This window comes from Schistocerca cancellata, chromosome 2 (assembly GCF_023864275.1).
Source record: "Schistocerca cancellata isolate TAMUIC-IGC-003103 chromosome 2, iqSchCanc2.1, whole genome shotgun sequence".
In the NCBI taxonomy this organism is placed as follows: Eukaryota; Metazoa; Arthropoda; class Insecta; order Orthoptera; family Acrididae; genus Schistocerca; species Schistocerca cancellata.
Window position 1 is genome coordinate 973,791,836 of NC_064627.1, and position 24,287 is coordinate 973,816,122.

Below are 24,287 nucleotides of genomic sequence, written 5' to 3' on the forward strand. Positions count from 1 at the left end.
AGGAGGTTGTTGTTCTTCAGAGGAGGAGGAGGAGGAGGAGGAGGAGGAGGAGGAGGCAGTAACAGCAAAGCAGCAATCTTCTGGCACAAGAAGAGAAATGCTGAAAGCTGAATCGGCTGCATTGTACATTCAAAATCATCACCCCAACAAAGCAGTGGCTATGCACACTACAAATCTCTTTGACAATAACGCTGTGTAGCATTTTTGTCAAGTGTTGAAGTGCCGGCAGAAACAAATGACTATAGATAGCTTCCAATAAAAAAAGAATTAGTTATGTATCATGAATAATAAAATACACAATACTGTGTGTATAATTTTCTTTGAATACAGGGCATGAATAAGATAAAACTTTTAATACTTTATCTGCATGGAGCACATTATCGCATTTTACATTAATTTATAAAAGGATAAATTGTGTTTCTTAACGAGTGTTTCGCGATTCTGGAATGAATTATGCTTGCTATGTGAGGTTCCACTGTACATGCAGGATCAAAAAAAGATAGTGGCACACGGCTTGTGACTGATGCAAGAGCAACACGTAGTATAATTGTGCCGCAATGGGATCCCTCTGAGAATATTGAGGATCTACAGCAACATTTCAAAGGCATGCACTGTTTAACTAGACTAGACATAACAAACAGCTGTGGCAGCTGGAACTGGATCTCCAATGTTGCAAATACACGGCTTTTCTGTTTAACTGCGACTGTTACCAATTTTAAGTAATGTCATTCAGATGAAATGTGTCAGCTTTGGCGTTTATACGAACATTAGATAAAGCATTGGGAGAATTGTTAAGGTGACAAATTATATCATCAGATGTCCTTGTGTCAACAGTGATGTGGAAAGAAAATTTGTGTATCACAGAAGTAGTATTACAAAGATTTGGAAATGCGGGAGTGACAATCAACTTTGATTTTTCTGAGTTTGCAAAGAAGAAAATAGTTTTTTGGACATAGAAGAGGGAATGGAGCGGATCCATCACAACTATCTGCTGCAGAAAATCTGTCACACAATGCAAGAAACAATTACATGCTTTCCTTCATTTCTGTGAGTATTACAGAAAATTCTTGGATGACCAAAACCTAGCAGATCCAGCTATGAGAAATTTAATATGAAAGGAAATAGGAAGAGTTTAATCATGAGTTGTGTACAGTTCTGATATTACATCATCAAGATTTATACGGCGAAACAGAATGGAAAATCATAAAACTGGATGCGAGGAAAATAATGAAATGTAAACTTATTTGCATAAGGGAAATTACTTCGATGAATAATCTGTATAATATGTAGGTAGCAGGGGACTGCCAGTAATCAACGGCAGTGAGTTATAAGAGATGGCATGTTTCAGCCGCACTGATAGTATAAGTACTTATTTTTTTAGACTATGCATTTCCAAGGGACAGTAAACATGAATGACTGTGCCAAGAGACACTGTCAGTGTTTCACTGACCAGGCATGGACCAAAGCAGTTGTCTTGTATCCTGTGAGCATGGAAGGCAGATATAGCAAATGTGCTGGTATTTGCTAAGTCTGAACAATAGCTTAAAAGTGGCAGTAACTTTTGAAGGACATGGTTAGTAAGTCTGAACACTGAAAGAATATGACATTTCTAAGGAGTGAAGAAATGTTTCCAACGTTCCATGCTGTACTAAGTATAGTGAATACAAGGAAGGAAGGCTGTCAACATCAACATTATTGTAGATGAAGCACAAGCTCGGATTGTGTCAAGGATGGGGAGGAAATTGGCCGTGCCCTTTTCAAAGGAACCACCTCGGCATTTGCCTGGAGCGATTTAGAGAAATAATGGAAAACTTAAATCTGGATGGGTGGACAGGGGATTGAACCATTGCCCTCCTGAATGCGAGTTCAGTATACTAACTACTGCGCCACCTTGCTCAGTTATAGTGAATACATATAGACACAGTAGTGTGCAAATTATTGGGACAAGAAGATTAAACTTAATTGTGCACTTTTATTACTATACGTATAGCACAGTTAGTAGCTTATTGGATATTAATAATTTGCTCTAATGAGCTTCTGAACATGCAGTGGCATTGATTCGACCAGGTTACAGCAAATGTTTCTTAGTTTGTTACCATTTTTCCCTGAAAAATTTCGAGGTCTAAAGGGTGTGTAAACAGGTAAGATGACAAAGAATTTGAGAACTTCTGTATTTATGAACATGTAACAACCTCTCATTTTGAATGAACAGCAAGTTACTGTCTCCTTTACAGGATTTATCATCTCAAGGGTACATAAAAAGGTAAATTGTGCAAATAAAAGGCATTTTTAGTTGACGAATTTCTGTATTTATTAACAAGGAAACCTGAACTTTGAACCAAAGCTCGTTTTTGCTCCTTCTCCCACACCAGATCTGTGAACTTTCAAGGTGTGACAATGTGTCAAATCAGATAAGAAACATAAAATCAATATATTGTATAATATAACACTAGAATTTCAAAAATAAAAACGACAATACTCGGGTACACATAGTGACATTTTCTCTGTCAAATAATACTCAGCGTTTTGTTGCACAATAAAAACTCAAACAAACAATTACAATCAATCAGCGGAAAAAGTCAACATTTCTTTGTGAGAGAAGCAATCTCTTCGTTAATTTTACTCAGTTCAGTGGCTCTCTCGGCCATTATTGATTACTTTTGGGCTTCAGTTCATTAACTTGCTGTACCTCTTACATCTAGCTCTATCAGTTTATCTTCTTCATATTGGTTCAGCTTTAAAGCCTTATCGTACTGATTTCAAGCATTGCGATAGTCCAGAATCATTCTCTTGTTAATGCCCATTTTAAAGACAAATCCAGCTAATTTCAGACCGCATATACTTGACATGTGGCTGCTAGTGACAATCATACACTCTTTATTAATAAAAATACTGTGCTCTATGAAGACTTTATCATGGCTCAGAGTGAGAACTTTTGAAGAAAACTGAAAGCTGGTATTACCATCCAATAAGTCTCTCCAGAAGTGATCAATTCACTCCCATCGTCCTGAATCACCGACTGCTTGTTGAACTGAAACCGCAGTGACGAATCCAAGCAACAGATAATTTGTGCGAATACTCTGAGACCCAAACAAATCACACCTCACACTTCCCTGCCACTCTTGTTGGCAGCTGCTCGGCTAGCGGCCCTGACTGCAAACTGAGGGGAGTGGTGGGGAGGGGAGAAGTGTAGTAAGGATGGAGTAGGGAGGGAGGCACACAATATGCAGCACCTGCTTGGCTGTGCCCAGCCAGTGACAATGATTGGCATCTTCACAAACAAACCATTACATCCATTGAGCCAAAAATGAGACTGTCAAGTTACTACTTCCCCCGATGCATTTAAAATTTACTGATTTCCAAAAATTGTGGCAACCCTGCCATTTTACATCACCTTTTCAAAGATTCTTGATGGAATTTAAGTTTGGTGAATCACCAGGCCACTGAAGCACATTAATGTTGTTTTCTTCCATGAATGTCTTGACTGTTTTAGAAGCATGGCATGAGGCCAGATCATGCTGAAATATTCCTCCACCATCTGCAACAGTCTGTAGGAATGGAACAATCCTGCACCTAAGGAAATTCACATATTTGGCTGAATTTTTGTCATGTCATCAACTGTAACTAGTACCCCAGAGCCACTTGCAGTGAAGAAACCCAAAACACATTCTTGGGAGGATATTTTACAATCTGCTCAAGATGCTCAGTTCTCATTGGCTCATGGGTGCTTCACCTGGTAACCCTTACTCTGTAACCTTGAACAGTGACTCATCACCGAAAATTAAATGTTTGTAGTCATCGAAGGTCCAAGATTTATATATTTTGGCGTAAGCAAACCATTTTTTCTTCATGGCAGATGTTAACAACTGCCAATAAGCCAATAAGCTTTCAATACCTTTTGTCGAAAATCAAGAAGTCTCCGCTGTACTGCTGAAGAATTAATTTCAACCACAGTAGCCAATAACTCTCTCTCAAAGTCCTTACCTGTCTTGTAAGGATGAACTCTACTGTTTCAGTAAAATTGTGTCAGTTCTAGGAGTGTTTTTTTGTGTTTGCTCACATATGGCTTATCTCTTAGGAGACAATGAGGCAGTATCACTATATGCCACAATAAGTCTTGAAACACTAGATTTCCTCAAACCAACAACAGAGGCGATGTCTCTTATGGTCAAAGATGTGTGCTCATAAAAGCAACAATTTTTGCCTGTTTCTTAGGTGAAATGTCTATTTTACACAAACACAGTGTTTTTTCCCATTGAGAACACAGAAACCAACATCTGTTGTTCATAATCAAGGCAACAATCCACCAAGAGTCCAAAAATTGGGCAGATAAAATTGGTTACAGCTAACCAACTTTAATTACTTGTAAAATATGAGCTTGTCCCACTTCATTTGCACACTAATGTACTATGTGCCACCTGAGGATAATACATTGTGACAATTATTTGACAATATGAAATAAAATCGTCATAAATTCTGAACGGTTTGCAATAGGATACTCAAACTGCACGGTTGGCCACGAGGCATAATGGGAATTAGTATGCACATGCGCATATGCCTTGTTACTGTCGGCCATTTGCACATGAAAATGTCATGGTACAGCATGCACGAGCATTTGTGAAGGCCTAGTATGTGAGTAGTAATGACCCAACTGCCGCTCAAAGGAAGTTTGTGACTGGGTTCAAGCTGAAGACAACCAGTCCAAGTGTGCTAACAATCAAGAATTTTATTCATAAGTTTGAGAGAATGGGTAGTATTCGTGATGACAGTATTGGCAATGTTGGTCATCCAGAAAGGGTGAAAACACCTGAAAACATTGAGATGACATGGCCTATGTTTCAAACCAGTCCAGGAAATTGATCAGATGAGCTGCAAAACAGTTGGGAAACAACTGGGAGACACTGTGACAAATTGCTGTTGAAGAAGACTTGCATCTCTTCCCATACAAAATTCAAACCCATCAGCCATTAAACCCCACGACCAAGGAACAACGGTTGTGTTTTGCCAACACTGCTGTCTACAGAATTGACAAACAGGACTATGATGTGAATATGATTTGCTTTAGCAACGAAGCCCACTTTCATTTGGAAGGGTTTATCAAAAAGCAACTGGTGCATTTGGAGGACTAAGAATTCGCGTTTCCCAATTGAGAAGTATTTCCCAATTGAGAAGTCTTTTCACCCTCAGCGTATGACTGTGTCCAGTCACGGAATAATCGTGATATTCCTTATGGCACGGTGGCTACCAAATGGTACATGAAGGTTTTGGAAGATGATTTCATACCCATTATTCAAAGTAACCATGATTTTGACAAGAAGTGGTTCATGCAAGATGGAGCTTGACCCTATTGAAGCAGGAGAGTGTTTGATGTCCTAGAGGAGCATTTTGGGGACCCTTCGTTGCGTGTATGTTGTCAGACGGTGCTACTGATGAGTTTTTAAGCTGACTGTTTGATCAGCAAGAGGTTCTTACTGCAGCGTTGCAGTATCTCGGTCTACAGCAGGCGGTGTTCGCCACAGTGCAAAACAGTCAAACCAGGGTACTGCAAACACTTGCCTCTGTTTTGGCCCGTTTGGGTCAGTCTCAATCTGTGTCACCTGCTGGGTCACTCCTTGCATCTCCCATTTCGCCTGTCGCTACCCTGGTCATTTATCCCCAGCTGTTTCTGGTTTACAATGAGTCTGTCAACGAATGGGAAGACTATGAAAAACAGTTGTGGCAGCATTTTCATTGACTGATATTACCTTATGTCATACTTTCTTTTTGTCTTAGTTATCACCTTGCATGTATCAACTCCTTTGCCAACTACATCCTCAGGATCCATCTTTACTCACTTCTGATAACAAGTGCAACTTTATTTCGAAATACTACTGTAAATGGACGCACGTCATTGCTGCCTGAGTTGACTCCTATCGGTGTTAAAGAAACCAGAACATTCGTATAAGATTTGGGCAGTTGAGCTTCACGGTTTAAGCCATTGTCATCAATTTGTCACTGATGTATGTAAGGAGTCGTATGCCAAGCAAATGGTCTGTGATGTTATCATTAGGCTGGGTTGGGGTTGGGTTGTTTGGAGGAGGAAACCAAACAGCGAGGTCATTGGTCTCATCGGATTAGGGAAGGATGGGGAAGGAAGTTGGCCGTGCCCTTTCATAGGATTTAGGGAAATAACGGAAAACCTAAATCAGGATGGCCGGACGAGGGATTGAACGGTCGTCCTTCCAAATGGGAGTCCAGTGCGCTAACCACTGAGCCATCTCACTTGGTATCTCATTTGGCTGGCCCCCAGTCATGACGATAAGGGAGCGGACCCTCAAATGTGAAAACCCCTCCCTCTCCAATGTTCTGACGACTGCTCAATCGTTTGAGGTTTTGAGGGCCGCAGGTACTCAAAAGTGAATCGTAGTATGAGCCTGCAGAAGTTCAAGCCGCTTCCCCCCATCATTTGTTGGATGGTTCACAGGGGAATGATACGGTGGCTGTGGTCTGTGCGCGAGCAAACATCAAGGCAGCTGGCCCAACTCACGCAGCAACCACAGCTGCATAGCAAGCACAGTAATGAACAACAATGCAAGCACTTCCCTCTTGTCCGTTGTGTTTTGTCACTCATGATAGGGCAGATTGTCCTAAGCGGTCGACCATTTGCTGCCAGTACAACAAAACAGGCCACACTGCTCCTGTCTGTAACACAAAATTCCAACAGCCTATTGCAGACGCTGACATGGATGTCAATTGTGTATCAGCAATCTCGATTGCACCGAATAAGATTTTTATCTATGCCAAGGTTTATCAGAAGGTTTTGCACATGGAAGTAGACACTGGTGATGCTGTGTCATCACTCGGCTTGCAAATGTACATAGACATTCTCCCACTCTAGCGCCAGTGTCACGTACATTAGTCACCTACAATAAATAAAGCATTCCAATATTAGTAGTTTCTTGGTCCTAATTACATATAAATCTGTGGTTCATCTGCTGACTTTTCTGGTGATGAACAATGCACGCACCGAAAATTTGATTGGTTCGGATGCTTTTAACCTTTTCGGGTTTACTATTTCCAATGGCATTAATCTCGTCTCTGATCAAGTGCCTTATACACAACTCATCTTTTTATACTCTGATTTTCCGCCCTGTTTTCTGAGGGTTTGGGTTGTGACAATAATTTCAACGCCCACATCACCATGAAACCTTCGGCCAGACCCTATTTCTTTTGGGCTTGCCCGGTGCCAATGGTGCTCCGTGACCAAGATAAGGCACAGCTCAACCATCTCATGATCTCTGGGGTTGTCCAACTGATCACATCCAGCAAATGCGCTACTCCGTTAGTCATTGTCGAGAAGCCATCAGGGCAGTTACACCTTCATGGCAATTTCAAAGTTTCTGTTAATGCTCAGTTTATCATTGACACACATCCCTTGCCGCACTCTGACGAACCTTTTGCTACAGTTGCTGGTCATCAGTATTTTTTCCAAGATTGATCTCTCCAATGCATATCTGCACCTTCCGGCTGATGCTGACTATCAAAGGTTCTTGATCATTAACATGCCTTTTGGCTTTTATCACTACTTCAGGTTAGTATTTGGCGTGGACAGTGCCCCGGCGATTTTTGAACGGTTTCTCAAACAACTCACAAGGTCTGTACCTAGCTGTGCCAACTATCTTGATGATGATGTGATCTCCAGCTCCTCCACTGCTGAACATCTCAACAACTAACATATGCTCTTTTCAGAGTTACATGCAGCTGGGTTAAAATGCAATTTGGAAAAGTGCCGCTTCTTTCAGCCTTCTATTGTTTACCTCAGGTTCGAGGTCTCTAGTGCTGGTGTCAGAATGTCTCTGCCATCATGGCTCTTCCACATCTTATGTCGGTCAAGGAACTCCAGTTTTTTATTTTTTTATTTTTTTTTATAAGGTAAGACTGCTTATTATCATCAGTTTCTGCTGAGGGTGGCATTGGCTGCACAACCGTTCCATGCCTTGCCACATAGGGGGACATCTTTCCACTGGTTACAGGCATGTAACATTGCATTTTCCAGACTGAAGTCTATGTTACAATCTGCACCTTGCCTCATAACCTACCAACCGTGTCAACAATTAGTGTTATCAACAGATGCATCCCAGCATGGGCTGGGCATAGTTTAGCTCACAAATATTCTGATGGCTCCAAGTGGTCTCATTCATGTGTGTCTAAGATGCTTAATTTGGCTCAGACGAGATGTTCACAAATAGAAAAAGAAGCCCCCACCAATGTTTATGCCTCAAAGAAGTTTCACCTTTTCTTGTATGGTGTAAAATTCCATTTCATCATGGATCACAAGCCATTAGTTTTGTGTTTAACCCCTCAGTGTCATTGCCAGACACTGCAGTGCATCACATTTAGTGTTGGGCACTGATTCTCTCTCAGTACAACTACGAGATTAATTTCCGCCCCATGGCTAAACATGCAAATGTTGATGCACACTCTCATCTTCCGGCCGGTCCGTACCCTGTTTTTGATCAAGAAGAGTCACTCTGTTTCCACGTTGATGAATGTGCTCAACAAATGATTTACCAATCACTGATCCTTGTGCCGCAGGCTAGTGCTACCGACCTGATTTTATGGAAAGTGGTACACTGCATACAACACGGTGGGCCTGTGGCATCTCCATCGCGGGCATCCAACCCCCTCCCCAACTACTATGCGTTTCAGTATTGTTTATTTGTCGTTGATGGTGTTCTACTCCCTGATAAGACTATCCAGCTCCTCACCTAGTGGTTCCCTCGGCTCTGCTCTATGTTCGAAGATCCTGCAATTGCTGCACACTAATAACTGGTGGCTGGGGGGGGGGGGGGGGTCATGCAATGAGGCATTAGCCCATTGTCATGTTTTTGGCCTGGTTTGGAAGGTGACATCACTCACTTGGTTACAGTGTGTTCTCAATGCACATCGCAGCAAGCTGCCCCACAGCCAGCATCGTCTCCGTGGCCACAACCTCCGCAGGTATGGGATCATCTCCACATCGATTTCACTGGTCCTTTCCTTAATGCATACTGGCTATTAGTAACTGACACATTAAGTTGGTTTCCACATGTTATCCATTGCCCGTCAACTTCGTCGTCTGCCACCATTGCAGCCGTGTTGAAAATTTTTTCCATGGAAGGACTTCAGCAACACTGGTCTCTGATTAACGGCCCTCAGTTTGTGTCACAGGATTTTGCCTTCTCCTGCAATGCATGTGGGATTCACCACATGTTTGCTTCGTCCTCCACCCACAGTCCAATGATGAGGCCGAAAGGTTAGTTAGAACATTCAAAAGGCAAATAAAAAGTCCGTGACTCGGTCCCCATCCGACATTGCCTGGGATCAATTTCTGTCTTCCTATCGGTTCACGCCATTCAGCAACAACAGCACTGCCAAACTGCTCCATAGGTGTAACCTCAGATGCTCCTGCCCTCCTGTGGCCCAGCGATGGATGCCAACCCATGCAGCCGTTTTCCCATTTCTGACCTGGGGTGGCTGTCTGGGCATGCGGGTTTGGCAGTCGCACAAAATGGATTCCAATCATCATCTCCCAATGCTGTGGCCGCCGTCCCTGCGACGTTCGTATGGAGGAGGGCCTCTGTGCACATCATTACGACCATTTTCACCTACATGCGGATGACCAGACAACCCCGACTGGGGACCAGCATCACCACACCAATCTGCATCACTCTACGGATAACATGATGCAGGGGGGGTCCCTACCACAACATACGAGAGGTCCCCCGTCACCAGTGGACGAAGCTGGCACAACTTCTCCAATACCAATGCAGCCACCATCCACACCGAAGTCATCTCCTCTGCCTTAGCCACCAGCTGCGGGAGCATCACCACCACCAGACCTTGGACCTGATGTGAACATGGAGCTCTCGCTGACATCGTCCATCCTGCCACATGGGTTGACATGAGGAGGCAGACTGCAACGCTACCTACACCCAAAGTACTTCCATCCAAATGCCCCAGTATCAGTATGTCATCTAAGTCACAGCCTTGCAGAGGAAGGCACCATGGACATCTCGTGAATCTGAGTTCTTCCCCAAGGGAAGCAGAATGAAGTAGTGCACACACACTTGAAAGACACGTGCAGTAGCAGTGTGTTGTCATCCACGAGAGTGCACCATGAAAAAGCAATACTGTGAACTCCCGATAGAGCCCGCCATGGGCAAGTGCCTATTTAAACCCTGCCGTGGATGCCGCACTACACTCGCACTTAGTTATCATGTTATTAGTGCTTGCATATTGTTGCCTTATCTTAATGTGTTCAGTGCATGTTATGGTGACTGGCGTACACACCAGTGTCTAATGAAGTTGTACTATCATTCTTGGTTGTGTTGTGTATCCAAGTTACAACAATAAAAACAAAAATACAGACAGTAATATTTTAAGACGTGCTTAATTTTAACTGACATTGAATTTGACAGTAAGCTAAGTAAAGTTGACTGTTTACCTCAGGGAGAGGGGTAAATAGCACAGCCATTGCAGGTTTAGTGTTTGTCTTCCAGTACAGACATTCCACAGGCATGCATGAATTATACCAGTCAGCCGATATAGTATAAATAATGACACAGAAGTAACATGGATCCATTACAATGCATTATAGAGATCATCATTTTAAAGTGTGGTACATATTTGTAGTAAGGAATATGAAATTAAGTTAATGCTGTTGTAATACAACATGATAAGTAGAAGAAAAATGACATTCAAAACACTTACTAAACATCTGCGATTGTGTCTCATTTTGCATAATGCACTTAAAAATAAGTAAAATTACTGTCATTAATCACTCATCTGCTAACGAAACAAAACTATCCCAGGCAATTATAGTGTCACAACTCTTGAGGCTGCCAAGGATGGCGGCAATATGAAATGGGGAACAGTCAATAGGGAGCGTTCCAAATAGTGCGACTTAACGATCAGTACTTGGGGGCCAGTGGCCAATTTTTTGATCCTTTACTACAGTTAGTGTGTTACCCGCCAGGGTAGCCGAGTGTGCTAACGTGCTGCTTCCTGGACTCAGGTAGGCATGCCGGCCCCAGATCGACTCTGCCCGAGGGCCTAACAACGAGGGCCAGTGTGCCGGCCAGCCTGGATGTGGTTTTTAGGTGGTTTTCCACATACCACTAGGTGAATACCGGGCTGGTTCCCACATTCCGACTCAGTTACACGACTCACAGACATTTGAAAACATTCACACTATTCCGTGGCTTACACTAGATGCAGACAGCTGGGGGTACACTTATTCTGTCCGGGGGTGGGGGTGGGGTGGTGGGGGGGGGGGGGGTGTGAGGGGGGGGGTGAGGGGGGGTGCAGGGGGGGTACAGGGGGGGTGGTATGGGGTGGCGACAAGAAGGGCATCCAGACATGCCACGTCCGTTTAACCATAACAGCAGACCCCACAACGTCGGAATTTATGCTTGGAAAGAGACTACAGTTAGTGTGTCTGGAGCTCAGAACATACCAACCTATGTAGGTTATCAGTTAATAATAAGATCAGTACATATGTGGCCCGAGATGCTGCCCCACAATATCTGTATTGAGCAAAAATGTTTGATGACTACTGCTCCAGGCAAATACCTGCAGAAAATGCTTCCTAGCACTTAAATCTACATTCAATGTCAGCAAATTTCTCTTCTTCAGAAACGCTTTTCTTGCCATTGCCAGCTTACATTTTAAATCCTCTCTACTTCATCTTTCATCATTTATTTTACTGTCCAATAGCAAAATTCATTAGTGCCTTGTCCCTAATCCAGTTCCCTCAGTATTACTTGATTTCATCTGAGTACATACCGTTACCCTTGTTTTGCTTTTGTTGGTGTTCATTTTATACCCCCTTTCAAGACACTGTCCATTCCATTCAACCGCTCTTCCCACTCCTTTTGCTGTCTTTGGCAGAATTACAGTATCAATGGCAAACCTCCAAGTTTTTATTTCTTCTCCGTGGCTTTGATGGGATAGGTGACGACTGTGATTGGACTAGAGTAGGTGGTGGTGGGAAGATGTATGGGGACAGGTCTTTCAGCTAGGTCTGTTACAGAGATATGAGCCCTGAGGCAAGGGGTTTGAAGCATGGGTGGAACAGGGATGTAAATGGATATTACGTAGGTTCTGTGGGTGACATAGTACCACTGTGGAAGGGATGGAAAAGATAGTGTGTAGGATATTTCTCATCTCAGGGCACAACGAGAGATAGTTGAAGCCCTGGTGGAGAATTTGATTACATTGCTTCAGTCTTGGGTGGTATTGAGTCAAGAGTGGAGTGCTCCTCTTTTCAGGATGGTGGGAATGTGGGAGGTGACAGGTGACTGGAGAGAGAAGACATGAGACATCTGTTTCTGTATAGTGCTTGGAGGGTAATTTTGGTTTGTGGAGATATTTGAAGAACTGCTTGTTTCTGGCTAGGCTGTAAGGGAGGGATATCTTGGTACGAAATGGGTGGTAGCTATTGAAGGAGGTACTCTCATCATCCAGCCACAAAGAAGCACTCCCCTTGAGACTCAGTACCACCCACAACTGGAGCAATGGAGCCACTTTCTCCACCTGGTTTCTGACTTCTTCTTGTCATGCCCTGAAATGAAGATTATCCTACACACTATCCTTCCCATATCTCACACAGTGGTATCCGCCCCCCCCATCCCCCCCCCCCCTCCTGCCTAAATCAACCTATGCAGTATCCTTACCCATCACTATTCCAACCATGCTCCCAAATGCTTGTTTCATGACTCATGACTCATATCCCTGTAACAGACCTAGATGCAAGATCTGTCCCATACATCCTCCCACAACCACTTACTCCAGTCGGGTCAAAGGCATCTTATATCCCATCTAAGGCAGGACTACCTGTGAAAGCAGTCGTGTGATCTACAAACTAAGTTGTGATCACTGTGCTAGCGCCCTGACGACGTTAAGAACGCACCGCGAGGCACAAGTTTAAAACAACAACTAAAAGGGAAAACACGATAAAAGACAGACTGACAGGCATAGGATTAAAAACAGTATCATCAAATGTCCTTAGTGAGGTTTGTCAAATTGATAAAACGAAGAACACGAGCAGCTGCTTGTGGGTCATCTGCTAAAACGGCATCTAAAGTACATGGCAGGTTAAGATCGAGACGCAGTGCGTTAAAATCCGGACACGACATTAAAATGTGGCGGACCGTCAGCAATTGCCCACATGGGCAGAACGGCGCCGGCGCAGCCGTCAGCAGATGGCGATGGCTGAACCGGCAGTGTCCAATCCTTAACCGGGCCAAAACTACCTACTCCCGCTGAGAAGGGCGTGAGGAGGACGTCCAAGCCACGGGAAGAGGTTTCAAGGCCCAAAGCTTGTTGGCTGTAAGGGCAGCCCAATCGGCATGCCACAGCGATAAAATGCGCCGACAAATAACACTGCTAAAATCTGACGAAGGGACACAACAAGAAGCTGTCCGAGGCTGGAGGACTGCAGCCTTGGCCGCGGCATCTGCAGCTTCGTTCCCAGGGATACCGACATGGCCAGGGACCCACATAAAGCTAACCGGAGAACCGACGTCCACCAGCTGCCGAAGAGAGTGTTGGATCCGGTGCACGAAAGGGTGAACCGGATACGGATCACTGAGGCTCTGGATGGCGCTCAGGGAGTCGGAGCAGATGACATAAGCAGAATGTCGGTGGCGGCAGATGTAAAGAACAGCCTGGTAGAGGGCAAAGAGCTCAGCTGTGAAGACCGAACAATGGCCATGGAGCCGGTATTTGAAACTTTGTGCCCCGACAATAAAGGAACACCCGACGACCCCGTTCATTGGTCTTAGAGCCATCTGTATAAATGAAAGTCATGTTGATGAACTTCGAACGAAGTTCCAAAAAACAGGAGTGGTAGACCGAACCGGGGGTAACCTCTTTTGGGAGCGAGCTGAGGTCAAGGTGAACGCGGACCTGAGCCTGGAGCCAAGGTGGCATGTGGCTCTCGCCCACTCGAAAGGTTGCAGGGAGTGAAAAATTAAGGTGTTGAAGGAGGCGACGAAAGCGAACTCCAGGGGGTAGCAGGGCAGAGACATACAACCCGTATTGACGGTCGAGAGAGTCGTCAAAAAAGGAACGATAAGATGGATGGTCGGGCATTGACAGTAGCCGACAGGCATACCGAAAAGCAGTATATCGCGCCGGTAGGTGAGTGGCAATTCGCCAGCGTCAGCATGAAGACTCTCTACGGGACTAGTATAAAATGCTCTGATCGCAAGTCGTAAACCCCGATGTTGTACGGAGTTGAGGCGGCGTAAGATGGATGGCCGTGCAGAGGAGTATACGAAGCTCCCATAATCCAGCTTGGAGCGGACGATCGACCGATATAGACGAAGTAGGACGGTTCGATCCGCTCCCCATGACATACCACTGAGAACACGGAGGACATTTAAAGAACGGGTACAACGGGCGGCCAAATATGACACATGTGGAGACCAGCTAAGTTTCCTGTCAAATGTAAGGCCTAAAAATTTGGTTGTCTCCACGATTGGGAGAGCAACGGGACCGAGTCGTAAGGACGGTGGGAGAAACTCTTTGTAGCGCCAGAAGTTAATACAGACCGTCTTCTTGGCAGAAAAACGGAAGCCATTGGCGACACTCCAGGAGTAAAGACGGTCAAGAGAATGCTGAAGACAGCGCTCCAGGAAACATGTACGCTGCACGCTGCAATAGATGGTAAAATCGTCCACGAAAAGGGAGCCTGATACATCAGCTGGGAGGCAATCCATTATTGGATTGATCGCTATGGCGAAGAGAGCGACGCTCAAAACTGAGCCCTGTGGCACCCCATTCTCCTGGCGAAAGGTGTCGGACAGGACAGAACCCACACGTACCCTGAACTGTCGATCCATTAAAAAGGAACGAATAAAAAGAGGGAAGCGACCGCGAAGGCCCCATGTATGCATGGTGCGGAGAATGCCCGCCCTCCAACAGGTGTCGTAAGCCTGCTCCAAATCAAAGAACACAGCCGCGGTCGGGCGCTTCCACAAGAAGTTATTCATAATGAAGGTCGACAAGGTAACCAGATGGTCAACAGCAGAGCGGCGCCTATGAAATCCACATTGTACATTGATAAGTAGGCGTCGAGACTCGAGCAGCCAAACCAATCGAGAGTTAACCATTCGCTCCATCACTTTACAGACACAGCTGGTAAGCGAGATAGGTCGATAACTGGAAGGCAAGTGCTTGTCCTTCCCTGGCTTAGGAATCGGGACAACAATAGACTCGCGCCAGCATGCGGGAACATGTCCCTCAATCCAGATGCGATTGTATGTACGAAGAAGAAAACCTTTACCCGCAGAAGAAAGGTTCTTCAGCATCTGAATATGAATAGAATCAGGCCCTGGAGCGGAGGACCGTGATCGGCCAAGTGCGTTTTCGAGTTCCCGCATGGTGAATGGGGCATTATAACTTTCACAATTCGAGGAGCGGAAGTTAGGTGGCCTAGCCTCCTCTGCCTGTTTGCGGGGGAGGAAGGCAGGGTGGTAATGAGCGGAGCTCGAAACCTCTGCGAAAAAGCAGCCGAAGGCATTGGAGACAGCCTCAGGGGCCACAAGGACGTCATTCGCGACCTTCAAGCCTGAAACTGGTGAGCGGACCTTAGTGCCAGATAGCCGGCGCAGGCTACCCCAGACAACAGAAGAAGGAGTAAAACTGTTGAAGGTGTTTGTGAAAGCAGCCCAGCTGGCTTTCTGGCTTTCTTTAATAATACGACGACACTGAGCACGTAATCATTTATAATTGATACAATTCGCCACTGTAGGGTGGCGTTTAAAGGTGCGTAAAGCAAGTCGACGAGCACGTAAAGCGTCTCTACATGCTGCGGACCACGAGGGGACCGGTACGCGACGTGGAGAAGAAGTAGGGTGAGGGATGGAATATTCAGCAGCAGCGAGAATGACTTCCGTGAGGTGTGCGACCTGACGATCGCAGCTTGGGAAGGTTTGATCCTGAAAGGTCGCCCTGGAAGAGAAGAGCCCCCAGTCTGCCTTGGAGATGGTCCAACTAGAGGAGCACGTAGAGGGGGTATGCTGCAGGAGATGGATAACACACGGGAAGTGGTCGCTCGAATATGTATCAGAAAGTGCATACCACTCAAACCGGCGTGCAAGTTGGGGAGTACATATAGAGAGGTCTAAATGGGAATAGGTGTGAGATGTGTCCGAAAGAAAAGTAGGGGTGCCAGTATTGAGGCAGACAAGATTGAGCTGGTTGAAAAGGTCTGCTAACAAGGAGCCCCTCGGGCAGGATGCTGGAGAGCCCCAAAGGGGATGGTGGGCATTGAAGTCTCCAGTTAACAAAAATGGTGCAGGTAGCTGAGCAATAAGTTGCATCATGTCTGCCCTGGTAACGGCAGATGACGATGGAGTGTAAACGGTACAAATGGAAAACGTAAAAGTGGGGAGAGTAATGCGGATGGCAACTGCCTGCAGGCCGGTGTGCAACGTGATGGGATCGTAGTAAATATCGTCCCGGACCAGCAACATAACCCCTCCCTGAGCTGGGATACCTACCACAGGGGGTAGGTCAAAACGCACAGAGGTGTAGTGTGCCAAGGCAATTTGATCGCATGGGCGTAGCTTCGTTTCCTGGAGGGCTACGACGAGCGGACGGTGCAAGCGGAGCAGCAACTTCAAGTCCTTTCGGTTGGAGCGAATGCTGCGAATATTCCAGTGAATAAGTGCCATCGTAAGAAAAGGAAGATGAAAGAAGGGGTCACCTCGAAGGCCGCTGAGGGCCTGGCTTCGAGCGAGCACTGCCGCCGCTATCAGTAGGCGGACAGTCATCGTCCATTGGGTCTATAGGTTCATCGGCCATCTTGGGAGGATGGCCGGGAGGGGGAGCTTCCTCCGCCGGTGATCGGCCAGATGTTCGGCTACCAGCGGTGCGGCCAGGCGAAACGGATGACGGCCTGGGGCGGCAACCGCTGGGTGGCGCAGGAGAAGAAATGCGCTGTGGCGGAGAAGGAGAACTGTGCTTCCTATGATCCTTCTTGGAAGGACGTTTGGTGGAAGTACCGGTCGAAGGCTGGGAGGTCGAGGTACGTAGGAAGTCTGCACGGGATGGTTCCTTCTTGAAGGCCCGTGCATCTGACTTCGGGGTCTTCGTCTTAGCAGAAGCTGATGAAGGGGCTGGTTTCTGTGGGGTGATGGGAGGAAGAGGAGACGTCGACCGCGCGATCTTAGCACTGGCCAAACGGACGACCGTGGTGCTGAAGGTCAGATCGCATGTCTGGGTTGCCACCTCCCTGGTAGTCCGAGGAGAGGCGAGGACAGTAGTGTATTTCCCCGCTGGGAGCAGCGCGGGCTTCCTACTAGCCAATAGCTTGCGAGCAGCCGAGGTGGACACTTTCTCTTTGACCCGAATTTCTTGGATACAGCGTTCTTCCTTATAGACAGGACAGTCGCGGGAGGATGCGGCATGGTCACCCTGACAGTTCACACAACGAGGAGACGGAGGTGGACAGTCACCCTCATGGGCATCCCTGCCACAAGTGACACATTTAGCCACATTGGAACAAGACTGTCGAGTGTGATTGAAACGCTGACACTGGTAGCAGCGCGTAGGTGTCGGGACATAGGGGCGAACAGAAATAACCTCGTAGCCCGCCTTGATGCGCGATGGCAGCTTAACACTATCGAAGGTCGAGAAAAGTGTCCGGGTCGGTACAAGGTCATTGTTGACCTTTTTCATGAGCCTATGGACAGCCGTCACGCCCTGCTCAGCGAGGAAAGATTGAATCTCCTCGTCAGTCAATCCGTCGAGGGAGCTAGTATAGACTACACCACGAGACAAATTCAAGGTTCGGTGGGCCTCCACCCGGACAGGGAACGTGTACAGGAGTGTGGCCCGAAGCAGTTTCTGTGCCTGAAAGGCACTCTCAGTTTCTAGTAATAAGGTACCGTTACGCAACCTGGTACAAGATTTGACAGATCCGGCTATGGCATCTACGCCCTTCTGGATAACGAAAGAGTTGACAGAGGAAAAATCCTTTCCGTCCTCAGATCGAGAAACGACGAGGAACTGTGGGGCAGGCGGTAGTACTTTTGTCACTGGTGGCTGGTCACGTTTCCGTTTTTGGACAGAAGTCGAGAGAGATGGAGTGGAATCCATTGCGAAGGAATCCCCCACGATTGCCAGCGTCTCGGATGGCGCGCTCCTTCCTTGTGGGGACCCTCTCAGAGGGCACTCCCGCCTTAGGTGAATGTTTACACCTCAGGTCACACCTCCCGAGAAACAGACGGAGGGACCAATCGGCATGGTCAGAAGGTATCAGCTCAGGCAATCACCCCTCCCCGGGCCTGGCCTTTACCAGGGGGTATGCGTGTGCCTTACATGTCTACCCAGGGCGGGGAATTACGCGTTACCCCGTCACCGGATACGCGTGCGAATGCGTGGGTCGGCCTTCAGGCACGCACAGGGAGGAAGGAAGAAGAGGAAAAAAAAGAGAGAGAGGGAGAAAGAGGACAGACTGTCTCAAACGCCGAGGCGGAGACCAGAGAAGGCAAGGAGAAGAAGGCAATGAGAAGGCAAGGAGAAGAAGGCAATGAGAAGGCAAGGAGAAGAAGGCAATGAGAAGGCAAGGAGAAGAAGGCAATGAGAAGGCAAGGAGAAGAAGGCACTGAGAAGGCAAGGAGAAGTCAAGGGAAAGAGTAAGGAAGACAGTGAGGTGGAGAAGAGCAAAGAAAGGAACCAACCAAAGGAAGGAAGAAACGAGAAGTGAAAAACCAAAAAGACCACAATTATAGGTCGCGGAACCGTCCGTCTCCGGACGCAGGCGCTAACTACCCCCGTGAGGGGGATGGACTCCTTTTAGTCGCCTCTTACGACAGGCAGGAATACCTCGGGCCTATTCTAATCCCCGGACCCGCAGGGGGGAACCAACAAGCTGTCTGTCTGCATGAACAATCACTGGCAAACTGTGGCCAACACATAGTTGGACCACTGTGTTACTGAACATGTTATCCAATACAACATGCTTCACTTCACTTCAATGATTGCTTCACAGCCTGAGCAATCTGGATCCTTCCTACCAACAGCAGCTTTTCTGAATTGCACATGTGGGAACTCTCCCTGCAACATATACTACGTTCCCATAAATCCCCTGACCTCTACCTTCACTAGTGCCTGCCCTTCACCCCCATCTCTGCTCCTACTCCATCACCACACAGCCTTCTATTCCATGAATGGATTCACTAGCCCTTTTTCCCCTCCTGTACTTATCTCCTTTTTGATGTCCCCCCCCCCCAAAAAAAAAAAAAAAACAAAACAACCAACCTTCCTGCCTGCACCTAGTAGCCCTACCCTGTCCCCATGCATGCTTCCAAAAGCAATAGTATACTCTCTGCCACCCCTATGCTACCACCCACAGTTTGCTTCTACTATCAAGCACAGTTGCTTACAGTTCTGTCTCAGTGGCCAAAGTCAGTGGTCATATGAGTGCAAATTGTGCTTGCATGAACGTGTGTGGATTTTATACTTTAGAAGAAGTCCTGGTCAAAAGCTCAAATGTAGAACAGTCTCTCTGTTGTGCCCATCTGTAACTCAACATGTGCTTTACATGTGAGTAGCAATCTTTCATAACATCTGCTCCAAAAAAACGTTATTTGGTGGCTCATGATATGGAACAGTGTGATGAAAAGTATTAATAAAAATAACAAGACTACAGTCAAGATGGTGTAACCTGATCCCTGACAATTGCAGTGGAGTGAGCACGGCAGCTTCACGCGCCTTCCTCAGCTACTTATGTGATACGATTTTGTAAATGTCTCTATGGCAATGCCTCAGTGTTGTCACAACTACATGGGTGACTACTGTTTTCACCTGCAGCCATTAGCACTAAGCAGTTGAAAGCTGGCAAACAGTGCTACTTACCGTCAGGGATCATCTTATGCTGTCTCGACTATATTTGTATTGCAATGTTTCTGTTCTTCAACAGAGGAGTCCTCAAAAATCATGTGATAGATACAACAAATCATCTTGCTATGACACCCTCTAAATGTGGTCTATGCATTTGGAAGGAGAAAGGGGGCAATACAATGTGTTGCAAGGGCAACTCCCACGAACATAATTCAGAGAAACTGGCATTATGAGGAAGGATCCAGATGGTATGAGTTTTTGAAGTAGGCATGGTTTATGACATGACTGCTTTCACAGATGGACCTGCCTCAGAATGCGACAAGCCTGTTACAAGACTGAAGGAGGATGTGCTGACTGTGTGTATAGAACAGGTCAAGCACCTGGGCTTTCTACAGTGATATGACCCATTTGGCAATGTGTCTGGAGTGTAAGTGTCGAGAAAGGAAGAACTGCAATATTGTGTAAACAGAGTGGGTGATTTCAATTTGGGCGAGTTTGTCCTTCATACAATCAATGTATTTCCCTATATACAGAGTAATTGCAATTGCCCTTTATGTGGCATTTGAATTCTCAAAACAACAAGATAGAACAAAACTTGAGAGGAATAATATTAGAGCCAGAGTAATTAAAATAAAGAGCTCTTTGAATGGTATATCTTTCAGTACATTGTGGAGAGTTGAGTGTGAGACTGCACTTGGAAACTTGCAATATAAATAGTATATCTTTCTTTCTTTTTTAAAATTCTAATTGATGAAAGTAGTGATGTTACACAGACAGAGCAAACAACCTGTAAGCATAAGATGTTCGAGTCCATTGGTGCAGAATTTTATTACTATGTATTATTAGCTAAAAACAGTGAAATAGTTTTGTTGGTGAATTACACAACCAGCCACAAATGCCTTTACATTGTTTATTTCAATGCCACAACTGGTTTCAGGCTACCATAACCACCTTCATTTGGTTCAATTTTCCAATTACATTGATATTTTGGTCAGCAGCACATCATCTGCTCCTGCATGGCAGAAGTATATTAAATGTTTTGAGCAACATTATATGTTGCTTCATTAATAAAAACATGTTAATGTGTTTGAATTTATTCACACATAATGTGAAACAGTTTTATATACTTACATATGTTCCAGTGGAGGCGATTACACTAGTAAGTGTGTAAAATTATTTCACCTTATATGTAAATAATTTAATGTGCCCCTAAACATTCAAATAATTTTGTGCAGTACAGGGGCAGATGACTTGCTGCTGACCAACACATCAATGTGACTGGAAATGTTAGCCATCTGAAGATGGACATGGTAGCCCAGAACTGGTTATGATATTGAAATAAAGCAGTTTAAAAGCATCTGTGGCTGGTTGTGTCATCCACCAACGATAACTAATGGCCACGAAGTTCCCAAGACCCAACATGGATAAAATAACACTGGAGTAGTTTGTTTACAGCTTGTCTTCAATTCTGAAAATTGACAAAACACTATTTCCCATTAAAATTGGAGGAAGCAGATGGAGTGGGAGATCCAAATACTCATTGCAGGTCAACAAAACATTCATGGAAAATAACCATTTTCATTTTTTTTTTAAATCTTTTCTTTTATGTAGAGAAGAAATTGCAGATACATGAATAGCACTTGCATCAAACAATGGAGAACATGGCAAGCCCAGGAACCCATAGGCAATAATAAAGACTTCTAAGGTCATCACAAATGGCAGAGATTAACATGAACAAGCAACAATATAGTAACAACTCAATTCACAGCTTCATCTTCTCTCATGTGAAAACTCCACATCTAATTGCTCTCCAAAGCAGAATCTAAGTGTCCTGTGTAATGAAATATCTCAAGAAGATAACAAATGGCTGGAAATTCCCACCAGATCCTGAAAGACATTCCCTGAATCTTTTAAATTTCTTTGATTTCCATGTAAAGATAAATTCACCTGAATTGTCTATGTTTTTCAAATTGTCATCTTGGGTTTGCACAGATGCAAGACACTTGTAAAAAGTAAATCTACATAGTGGCTGTCAACTACCTAAGGAGCCTTAAGATCCAAAGGACCTGTGAAATTGGAAATGAATACTTAAAAATTAAAAGAGGAAAGGATAAGGGGAAGCTGAAATGTTACGAAGTTGGGTGTATATTAGGAGTATTATTAAAGGCACAAAAATTTACAAGAATTACATTACAAACAGATTTGCTAAACTGCCATGTGGTACTACTTCTAAAGTGTTGCTAACAAACAGGCATTTTAACTACAAATGAAACGTTTACTTACTGTGACTCACCAGCACAATCGAGAGCACAGTCTAATGTTCCAACTTTTCCTCTTGTTCTAGGATCCCAGGCTTCTAACTTCCCCTCCTTGGATCCACATACCACCAAATGATGAACTGGATTGATGGCACATTTATTTATCTCTGATGCCTCAGAGACCAATGGAGGCAGAAACTGTCCTTGCTCAAGATTTAGTCGATAAATTTCAGAACTAGAACAGAATGTTTCATCAGGAGACAAAATAAAAAAAATCAATTCTGCATCATAAATATTTATATGAATAACAGCATTCTTCAGTCCCTAAGTTGAAAGGCATCTACCTGCTGTGAGTTGAGGTGGTATCTCTCAACTTACGGTCTAAGTGACCTGTCTCTCCACTCCCCCCCCCCCCCCCCCCAATTCCCATTCTTCATTCATCTTCCTCTTTTCTACATGAAGACAGTATGTAAAGTTCCAAAAACTAGAATTACGAATTTCTACTTAATGTGTATCTATTTGTTGTATTAAGAGTTATATTTTCTTAAGATACATGCCGACCTGCCAATGTGTCTTTGTAATTTTAACAATTTTTGTAACTGAATTTACCAACTGATATAATTGACAGTATTAGTCATTATTTTGAAAAGTTATGCCAAGGCCATAAGTAATGTTAATTTCAGTTTGTTGTTGAAATGATTATTACAACACATCAGTACTCATAATATTTACAAAAATTAATAGCACCAAGTTGCCCTTAAACATGGCTTTGAGACTCTTTGTGTTGACTAATGTACTACCAGGAAGCAGTGGTATGATCAGTGTGGTGTCACATTATGCTACTGCACAACCTATGAACAGCATGTGAAGTATTCAGTAGGCAAGCTTGAGGATTTTTGGATGCTTACAAAACTGTATTTTCATAAGTTACTGGTGCGAGTGTTTGGGATATGTATCATAATTTATTTAGGAGCAAATCAGCATTTGTGGTTCACAGTTCAGCAACAGAATAAATCACCGCTGAATTTCATTGTATATCAATGCAAATAAACATGTGTCTTTTTAGGATTTTCGGAAGCTACCATTGTACTTTGCATAATCTACAACCAATTTGTAGCAAATCAGCATTTGTGATGTACCGTATTTACTCGAATCTAAGCCGCACTTTTTTTCCGTTTTCTGTAATCCAAAAAACCGCCTGGGGCTTAGAATCGAGTGCAAAGTAAGTGGAAGTTCTGAAAAATGTTGGTAGGTGCCGCCACAACTAACTTCTGCCTTCGAATATGTGTAGCGCTACACGGGCATGCTTTGCAGGCACAAAGATAAATACTGGCGCCAAAACCTCTGCATCAGTAAAAAAATTAAAAAAAGGTGGAAGACGAGCTTTTTTTCTCCGCCCCGAGTTTCGAACCACTGCATTTTCGTACATTATCCGATGAAGTAAATACAAATTCCGTATTGTTCATCTTCGAATGTAGCAGCATTTCTATGTACTACGAAAATCCGATTGGCAAGACTGGGATGTTTGCCAATATGGCCAACTCTACGTTCTGAATTTTTTCCTACCTGTCAGAAGAGATGGTTGCTAATAGGAACTTTTATGAATTGTGAATCACACGCAGTATTCTCTTCACCATAAGAATAATACGAATATAAACATTTTACCATGCATTCTTTCGTATTTGCTGCTATCTCATTTAAATCCTGTCTGCCTAACAAAATACGAAACTAGAGTGAGACAACAACAAACGCGGAAGAATATACATATCATGTAATGTTTTTATTCATATTATTCTTATGCCTAATAGTGATACAGTCAGAATTGAAGCACGGCAATTGACTAGATTTTTAAATCTAAGATGACTAATTTCTGTGCAGAATATAATGTACTAAAGAAGCGTCTGCAAAGATTTTCAAACTGAGAAAATTTTTTGCTAAACTCTCGTTCAGAACATCTTCTATCATACGCAGCCTATTATTTGGTTCTTGTTGATCATTACCAAAGAAAGCAGCAGTGTACGTAACAACAAATAGCAGTCTCTTGTCATTGTTTCGATAATGAGACGATTCCTCTCTCTCTCTCTCTTTTTTTTTTTTGTAAGCGCCTAAGCGGCGGTAGCGCGCACAAAAGCAAGCCATGCCGCGAACGGTGAC

The 24,287-nt window shown here is 44.6% G+C and overlaps 1 protein-coding gene across 1 annotated transcript in view; it reads right to left on the bottom strand.

Moving 5' to 3' along the window:
- LOC126162947 (nucleolar protein 10) overlaps window positions 1–24,287 on the bottom strand; it is a 99,398-nt gene that overhangs the window by 28,893 nt on the left and 46,218 nt on the right. Inside the window, exon 5 of the mRNA XM_049919780.1 lies at window positions 22,159–22,368. Within this exon, the coding sequence (XP_049775737.1) occupies window positions 22,159–22,368 (210 nt within the window). The remainder of the gene's footprint in view (window positions 1–22,158; window positions 22,369–24,287) is intronic.